The 9711-nt window shown below is 35.2% G+C and overlaps 2 protein-coding genes across 2 annotated transcripts; one reads left to right on the top strand and one right to left on the bottom strand.

Annotated features, from left to right (window-relative positions):
* Window positions 1-1150: 1150 nt before the first annotated feature.
* LOC140829368 (pachytene checkpoint protein 2 homolog) lies at window positions 1151-7648 on the top strand. The gene is made up of 14 exons (XM_073192548.1): window positions 1151-1424; window positions 1539-1602; window positions 1761-1867; window positions 2045-2112; window positions 2527-2630; window positions 2734-2838; window positions 3307-3396; window positions 3504-3579; window positions 4333-4402; window positions 4488-4558; window positions 4649-4739; window positions 5595-5728; window positions 6678-6806; window positions 7244-7648. Exons 1-14 carry the CDS (start codon window positions 1262-1264, stop codon window positions 7382-7384), a joined length of 1413 nt encoding a protein of 470 aa, XP_073048649.1. The 5' UTR covers window positions 1151-1261; the 3' UTR covers window positions 7385-7648.
* LOC140829367 (pentatricopeptide repeat-containing protein At3g48250, chloroplastic) lies at window positions 7024-9711 on the bottom strand. The gene has a single exon (XM_073192547.1). It carries the CDS (start codon window positions 9624-9626, stop codon window positions 7764-7766), a length of 1863 nt encoding a protein of 620 aa, XP_073048648.1. The 5' UTR covers window positions 9627-9711; the 3' UTR covers window positions 7024-7763.

The raw sequence follows: 9711 nt of genomic DNA on the forward strand, positions 1-9711 counted from the left end.
ATATAAATGGTTTTATTATTAGACGAGCTATTGAATAAGACAAATACTTTGACATATATTTGAATGATATCTCATATCCATATCTTAATTATATTATCCGTATCTCTTCTCAATATTTTAAAATACAATAATTAATTTTGTATGTCTTTCAACAAGAGATACAATATTATAAAACAAAATATAAACTCGATAAAAGAAAATTTGTTTTGTTTCAATGAATAATATAATATTATGTTCTAAACGCAACAAATGTGATTGAAACTATATCATCCTTATGACATGATGCATACAATCATTATTTCAAAGCTTCCAAAAAATGACGATCAATATGACTTTCTTGAATTGCGTCAAATTAAATGAGCACACAATTCTAAGATATAGCCATTTGAAGAGATTTCAAGTATTTTTCTCATGCTGATTGAGAAATAGTTGTTAAAAATTTATTAACCTTATAGCTATATGTTGATAATATTGATACTAAATATATAAAAATGATATCACAAATATCACAATATTTGAAGAAGGTGCAACATCATTCATTGGTTATGTTGTTGAAGAATATATATGGTTATATATACTTTTAGTCACAAGTGAAAACTTATCACGAGTAAAAGTATTTTTTCTTAGGAGTTATAGTTGATTGTCAAAAGTTGAAAAATCATTTAACAACAAAAAAATAGTCGGAAAAATAAGATTATCAGATAAAAATAATGTAGAAAATTGAAAAAATGTCGTGATAAAGAAGCAAACTACGAGCATGTCAGATCTCGAATAATGATTGTAAATAACATAAATTAATAATAGATGTTAAAGACGATCGGATACTTGCTGAGCATACCAAAATAGTTATATGCATGTTATAAAAAACTACGACAAAGAGTTGTTGGGTTGTCAAAATCAACCAAGAAGCATATTGGAAAGTGTGTCAAGTGAATAAGATAATTTTTTTGATTCATATACCGTCTATGGTCATGATTTTTTATTTTTTATGGCTTAGTTTATTTCAGTTGATAAATGTTATTAGCCATGTTTTAATTCATTTAAATATTATAGTTAAATATAAATGTATCAAAAAGTATAAATATAAATATAGTTTTTTTTAAAATATAAATATAAAATGTATACAAAATATGAGGGAGGCATTCTCAAATAATGATCTCTCCCGCGCTCGGTTTCAATTTCAAGTTAAACACCCAATTCACACAATCAATTTGTGTTTCAGCAATCAGATCTTCACCTTCAATATCTCTGATTTCTTGCTATGACAGCAGCTGAAACGAGTGTTCCCATGGATATCACCATGCAGAACCCCGCCCAATGCGGCGTTCTCGAACAAGACGCCGCCGTTACTGAGCCACCAGCTGCATCATCTGCTCGGCCTCCTGATCCGCCGATATTCAACGAAGATAAAGTCCTTGTTTCAGGTGCAAGCTAAAACGGCGTAAATTTGCAAAATATGCTAAGTTTGATCAATATTGAATCCAACTGTGGAATTTATTTTTCCAGATTAACCTAAATTTTTTGAATTGCTGTCACAGTTGAAGTTTTATTGAAACCTTCCAGTACAGCTCGGTTTGATGATGTTAGGTCAACAGTCGAAAGGTAAAATTTCGGTGGTATTTAACTTTCTCATTTAGACATTTGTAATTTTTCTGTGTGAATAATGTAGGTCGAGACTTTTCTTACCTCATTCTGTCTTTATTTTTCTTATTTTTTTGGAATTTTTTTTAAAATATTTTATCTTGGGTTCTTGTATGTAGTATGCTCGAAAAGAGAAGCATGAGCTATGCTGATGGTCCAATCCCGCTTCCAGTGGATAATTCATTTCTTGTAGATAATGTTCAAAGGATATGTATATGTGATTCAGGTATAGCGGATTATTTTATTAAATCATTTTTATTGGTTCAAATTTGGTTTTTTTAGAAAGAGATCTGGAAATGAAAGGAGGATTTCCACATTCTTTCATGGTTATTTGCATTAAAATACTTGAAAATTAAGATGCAGCTATAAACTCTGATTCCTTTTCTCGTTTTGTTGTTTATAGACATGTGGGTCGAAAAGAACGATATTCTACTGTTCTGGCAAGTCAGACCGGTCATCCATGTTTTTCAGGTCAGTTTTATGATTGTAGCTGATCGTTAGCACAACTGCTGATTTTATCTCTTGATTGTATGTATTTTATTAAAGCCTTGAAAAATGAATCCTCATCCTGGTACCAAGTCCATTTATAACAGCAAACACAATTTACCGACCCTTTCTATATTAGGCATGATTTAGATTGTTTATAAGTATCTGTAGGAACATCGTTAGTTTGATGACTAGTTATCTCGGACCTTGATTGCATGAAGTGGACTGTAAACACCTTATATAGAGTAAATAAATCATTTTAAAGCAAGAATCGTGGACAAAAAGGACTGTTTCCAGAAATAATTTTCAACCACCTTAACCTTTTGCCATTGGTACGGGTCAAATTCGACTTTTTTTTCAACAATTATTTCTGCAGTTGTCTAATTTTTGCAATTTCAGCTGAGTGAGGAAGGGCCTTGCGAGGAATTAAATAATGATGGCCAACATGCTAGTTTTAATGAATGGATTCTTCCAGCAAATGAATTTGATGGTCTGTGGGAAAGGTTTGTTGGGGAGTACCCCGTTTTAGGTTGATAAATGTAGAACCTTGATGTCATGTTTATTATTATTATTTTTATTATTGTTATCATTATTTTCTTTTTGCAGCTTAATTTATGAATCTGGCTTGAAGCAAAGGTTACTACGATATGCAGCGAGTGCATTGCTTTTTACTGAAAAGGGCGTGAATCCTTTTCTTGTGTCATGGAACCGGTGAGAGTCATTGTTTTTAGAAATATTTAACTACTGGTTTGAAATAGTACCATAAAGATTACATTTTTATGGTCAGAGTTCAAAGTCCAGAATACACACGAAAAAATCTGTTCTTTTGTTTAGTATAGCATTTGGTTCAAAACACAAATCATTTAGGATCAGAAAATGGCCATGTTTCTTGCATATTATTTCTTAATTCTTTAGATGTAATTCAGAAATCAGACATTGCACCTTTCTCTTGAGTTATGATGGGAAATGGGTTGAAAGTGGGTTGCTTTGCTGCTATAATGGGTTGGAAAGCGCTTCAATGCATGGCAGAAGTAGATATTATGATTTATGCATCAATAGGTGTTTAATGTCTTACTTAAAAGGGGTGTGTTTGTTAGAGTAAATTTGTCTGACTAAATTCTACAGAATTCTATAAGAATATTCCAGACGATTGCTGATCCTTTTTCAATGGTTATGCAGCATTGTTCTTCTTCATGGACCTCCTGGTACGGGGAAAACATCTCTGTGTAAAGCATTGGCACAAAAACTCTCCATACGCTTAAGCTCCAGGTATGATTAAAAACTGTTTTGTATGTTTAGCAGTCATTTCATATTTAGTCCATATTCAGTTACATTTCATCATTTCGGTTCAGCATTTGATATTGTTTAAAAATTAGATACCCACAGTGTCAGTTGATCGAGGTTAATGCACATTCCTTGTTCAGTAAATGGTTTTCTGAAAGTGGCAAGCTGGTATGTCCACTGTCCTTTACATTCAATTTAACTTTTTTTCTTACTAGATTTCCTCACCCAAGGTTAGATTTTAGCTGTGTTGGAATTGATATAATTAGAAATTCGGGGATTTAGCTTCCAAAATGGCCATCTAAGAGTAGATTCGAAAATTAATGTACTCCTGTCCCTGAGGGCCTGAATGTACATGATTATAGATTGTTGATCTGAATATGGACAGAAATGACCTCAAACAGAGGACATCAACTAGAAGATAGATGGAAGTCTACAATTTCTCATGACAATGAAAAGCATGAGTCTGAGTTGTTTCCAGGGATACAAGGGCAGCTTCAGACCATAATAAGCATCCTATATTTTTCTTTAATTTCATATGTTGATCATGTTATTATAATATCCTGATCCAGATAGCAATAATTTTGAGAAAATAGCATTCCGTGTGCACTAGTTCTTCAGCTTAAAATTATTTACTACTCAATGAAACCAACTTGCAAGAAATCTTCCTTAAGTATAAGCCGCCATCATTGAATTGGTGCCTTTCAATACTTCGAATTTCAATTATCAAAATTTAAGTATGATGAGTTGTACAGTGTTCTTTTACACAGTTAAGGCCAATAACAGAGCATACCATATTATGTTTAAATTTGTGTTGAAGTTGCATGTTTATCAACTTCAACTGTGATGGGGGATACCACATGTTTAAGTTTTCCCAATCCTTACTGTTGATTGTTTGTTGTTGTTACATCATTGTGATTTCAGGTTGCAAAACTTTTCTCTAAGATTCAAGAAATGGTTGAAGAAGAAAACAATCTCGTATTTGTCTTGATTGGTAAGAAATTTTGATGGTATATTAATAATTGTCCTGGCCTAATTACCTTAAAGCGTGCCTTAATCTTTTTGAATGAAATACCTAGATGAAGTTGAAAGTTTAGCTGCCGCTAGGAAGGCTGCTTTGTCTGGATCTGAACCTTCTGATTCCATCCGGGTACATTTCTCACGCCATAAGAATATCCTCAAGTAACCAAGTGTGCATGTGAACCATTTATACCTTGAAATACTTAATATTGTCTCCCAGGTTGTCAACGCTCTCCTGACCCAGATGGACAAGTTGAAGTCCTCACCCAATGTGATAATTCTAACCACCTCAAATATAACTGCTGCTATAGGTAAGGTTATATTGCGTGTATGTGTGTATCAGATGTTTGTATGACACATTATCAGATTGCCTGCTTCATTTACCAAGCGTCATAGTCTTTATGCATTCAATTTCTTCTAATGCACAGTATCATACATAATGTCAGTTCGACCTCATTGAATTGATGAATTTCAACCGGTAACTGATTCACATCATTCTCGTTCAGTTGTGGAGGATTTGAAGTCTGGAGTTGATTATTGGCCTTTGTTTTGCATGGGAACTGACAAAGTTTGTTCATTAAAAATTGAAAATAAAAGAAACTTTAGTATAGTTACGAGACAGATGGAATAATCAGATCCCCCTACAGAAGACAATCACGGGTCCATATTTGGGTGATGAGACAAGTATTAAATTATTCATCATAAATCTGCCCTTTGTTAAGAAAATGACACCACGGCAATGCAACTATGTTTTGCCTTTCCAAGTTTGATGCAAGTACGGTAACAGTTAAAAGTTAAACTCCATCATAAGACCAACTGAACTGAAGCTTTCGGTGGCGCACGTTTATATGAGAATCTAAGTTTTCAAAGAAGGGATTGAGATTGCTGCAACTGTTGGCTAAATTCTCTTTTCTTTTCCTCATATTTTCTACATTGAAGTTCATCCATGTGGTTTTCCTTAATTTTTGCACCCACTCAACTTCATCACTCAAGCTTCTACCATCCTTAAATGTTATGTTTTTCTTGATTAAACATCTGACAAATGCTGAAGTTGAAGTTATACGCAAATATGTTAATTTCTTTATTTTGTTTGCTGGAAACACATTATGTAAGTTCGGAAAACCCATGTGCCAAGTGCTTGAACTTCCATCATTTTGTGGATGCAGATATTGCTTTCGTGGATCGAGCTGATATAAAGGCATATGTGGGACCTCCAACTCTCCAAGCACGCTTTGAAATTTTAAGATCTTGCTTGCTTGAACTTATGCGGACTGGAATATTATCAGATTCCCAGGTCCAGGTACATATTCTCAAGGATGAGTTATAGTCTTCTTAAATCTTGATTGATTGACATTGCTGTAAATGTTGAAATAGATTCATATATCTTCCGGCAAGTCCTTAATGGACTAACTTATCTTCCGGCAAGTGCTTAATGGACCAACTTATATATATATAATTGTGGTAACCTAGCTAGCAGCATACAAACATACATTTTTATTTTTTGAAAAATGAGGTGAAATGGGATTTTTATAATACCATTATATATAGTATATTTTAAAAATCATTTACCAGCTATTTTTCGATTCGTTTATATGTAACATATACTACAAAACAACGAAAATGATTTGTAATGTTTGTAGGTATACATACCTAAACGTGTATGGAAGCGCGGCCCAATTCGGTAAATTCAACTGACACTAGCCCAGCTCGGCCCATGATTTTGCTCATTTCGTTTTGCTTGATTTCCACCTCTCTCAACTTTGACGTAGGAGAAGAACAATGAAAAAATATTGAAACAACATTGGACAAATGTTTTTTTAGCTCGTAGTATATTTGAATATATTAAAACAAAAGGTTATTCACCCTTGATCTGAAGTTTTTTTTATGTCTGATTTTGACTTCTGAGTACTCAGTGTTCTTAATTTGTTCAGCTGAGGTGTGTTTTATTGTACTATAATATCGATCACGGGATTTTTTCATTCAGAATTGCCAAATTACCATGCTTCAATGGGTGGATTACTGTTTCGATGATTTGGAAATGTGGAATATGTATATTTTTGCCACGGCAATTTAAGGGAAATCTGATGTAGTTGATGGCAGAAAGAAAACCATTCGACTCAACGCTATGGGGTTGGGGATAAGTCTTTGGAATGGACTAAACTATGTTGATACTTGGTGTATTAGTTGGAATAGACTGACTGGTCACTGCAGTTCTGCAAATCTTTTAGTAAGATATGGTATTCATGCAGGATGGTGATCTCCTTCTTCACAGTTTTACTAGTCTTAAAGAGCAGCTAAATTCGACAACGGGAGCAATGGAGTCCGCAGCCCCATTAAATTTGTCTAAACAATTGCTTGAAGTTGCAGAAGCATGCAAGGTAACTTCATTTACTTATTTTGTACATCCATCAAAGTCTCAGTATCAGGATTTTCCACCTAAAACTTGGGAGTGTTTCTATCTTGTCTGCGACTAGAAATTAAAATTGCAGGAAATTTTGAATTTTATGATTTCGAGCAAAAGGTTCTCATTTTCTTCATCTTCCCTGCGTGGATTTGAAGCATAGTTTTGAACAATCTTGGAAACAAAAGAAATGCTAAACTACAAGTCCCAAGGTTATTTTTTTCCCTGAAATGTCATTAAAATTTAATCACCCAAAACTTAAGCGAAAACCAAACATTTCATCATAGTTCTGTCCATACAGCAAGAGCGTCCCATACGTGGAATAAATTTCAAGCAAATATCTTTCTCAGATTTCAGCTCCTCCCAAGTCCACCGTTTGGGATACATTTGCTAGTTATATATTTCAATCTGCAGGGTTTAAGTGGAAGAACACTCAGAAAACTTCCATTTTTGGCACACGCGGCCCTTGCAAATCCTTTTACCTGTGGACCAGACAAATTCTTGCGGAAGATGATAGAAACAGCAAAACGAGAATGTTCTGAGACGCCCGACTGACTGAATTACGATTAATTTTCGCAACACCACCACTTTCAACATCAAGGTTCTCATTCAAATATGTCAGGACCATGTTTCAGAAACTGAACAAATGAAAGCTACACAGAACACAGAAAGCTGCCATTAAGGGTCGCTCGACCCATCAGTTATATGCCCATAAATTTCCTGGAAAGGGTTACAGAAATGGAGTATTAATCCATTATTTGTATCAGACAAATTAGCTCAATTGCCAAATTTCAGCAGAAACACTTGAACGTGGTCATATTTGCTGGAGTTTCTACAATAATATAATTGTTTTATCAATAATTTTGGGGTTTAACTGTTTTTTTACCTTACCATTTATATTTCGCTTCCAGAGAAATACCAGCATTTCTACACATTAAGTCGCAGAACCAAAAAGACTGCTTACTTCTGGATGTTTACGAATATGATGTGGGCACTTAAATAGCAAATCTTTAGCCTCAGAATGTCTGTCTTCATCAAAGAAGGACCTGAAAACATGTTGATAAGCAGAAACAGATGGATACTCTTTCACACTCAAGGTCTTCAAGAATTCGTGAGCATCTTCCACCGACCCAAACTTTGAAATATATTTGACAAAGGGTTCGGAAAAAGGCGGGTACTTCTGTTTCTTCATCATATGTAGAAGCTCAAGAGCCTCCTCGAATTGCCTCCCTCCAAGTAGCTTTTGGATCAGGTTCTTATAAGTAGCTTGCCAAGGCCGTGACCTAGCTTTTTTCACCAATTCAAGTAGCAATGTATATGCACCTATTGCTCTGTCCTGACTCAAGAACCCAGTAACCAACACATCTACGAGGTCAGCATCAGCATCAAATCCCTTCTCCATCATCTTCGCAAAGCAAAGCATTGCCTCATCAACCTCGTTAGCCACACAATGTCCTTTTATCAATATGGTCCAAGTCTTGATATCAGGACTACAGCCTCGTTTTTCCATCTCAGTTAGGACGATAGATGCTTCATCACACCTCCTTGCTTTACAAAGTCCAAAGACCAATTGACTATATGTGATATTATCTGGATCGTAACCAGCGCTCTTCATAGTTTGAACAATTTTTTCCGCTTCATCAAACTTCCCCAAGCTCGTGAGAGACCTATGAATTCCATCATAAACACTCTTAGACATCAAATATCCAGCTGCCTCGAATTTGTTCACTACTTTAAACACCAAATCAAGATCTGGACTAGAATGTGTGGCAATGGTTCGTAAAAGCATATCGCATTCCTTACAAGATGGCTGAAACGGGCTATCCATCATATGCTCGTAGAGTCTCACTGCATCCTTCAACATTTTATTCTTCTGAAGCTGCCTCGTAATCTTTATATACGAGTCAAGATCCATCTCAAAACCAGCACTTTTCATCTCCTCCATGACACTCCAAAACTCTGTGATCGACTCTACCCAACACAGAACCCTCAAGGTTCCATTGTAAGTAACACTGTTGTGCTTGAAACCCAAACCTTTTTCCACCCACTTGAAAAATCTGTGAGCTTTCAAGAGATACCCTTTCCCTCTAAGCTCCTTCAACACCCTCAACACAAAATTATCCGAAACCACAAATTTCATCTCCTCCAACTTCCTCTCAACCCGTTCGTCCCATTCCAAACTTTTAATGATCTCAACCACCTCATTCACGACTTCCCCCATGGCGTTCTCTCTAATTAACCTTTGATAAAAATGTCTTAATGCTGCGGCCTCGTTTTCCATCTTCGAACCACGAAAAGTTGAAAAAATCGTCTTGTACGTTTCTTCATCAAGATAATACCCCTTTTCTTTCATTTCCTTTATCGTGACCCAAAATTCCTTCAAGAAATCCTTTCTTGTGTATATTCTCAACATCAAACTGTAAATAGAAGAGCTAGGCTCAAACCCATCTTCGTTAACATATTTGAAGAACCTTGAAGCTTTTTCCGGGTTTTTGCTTAATTTCTTCAAGATAAACACAACATTTTCATGGGTGAGAGCCAAATTTGAATCTTGCATCTCTTTATCTAAATTCTTACTCCAATCTTCGGACGAGAAAAGGGATAAAACTGATTCCGGACTCGATGAAAAGAAGAGAATTTGCTCATGAGTTCTGCTTTCTAAAGACCGAATCTTTGCGAAAAGAAAAGGTGTAAATTGAGAAAAGGGGTTGACTAGTTTGGGAATTGATTGAGATTTAGATAGTTGAATTGAAGAGAGAGAGTGAGCGAATCGGACTGTTCTCTTCATATGATTCATGGCTGCTCGTTCTTTTGATTCTCCCACGAACAGAGGTTTTTCAAGGGTTTTAAAGAGGCGGGTTGGCCCGACCTTTTCGTATCGT

This window comes from Primulina eburnea, chromosome 4 (assembly GCF_022965805.1).
Source record: "Primulina eburnea isolate SZY01 chromosome 4, ASM2296580v1, whole genome shotgun sequence".
NCBI lineage: Eukaryota > Viridiplantae > Streptophyta > Magnoliopsida > Lamiales > Gesneriaceae > Primulina > Primulina eburnea.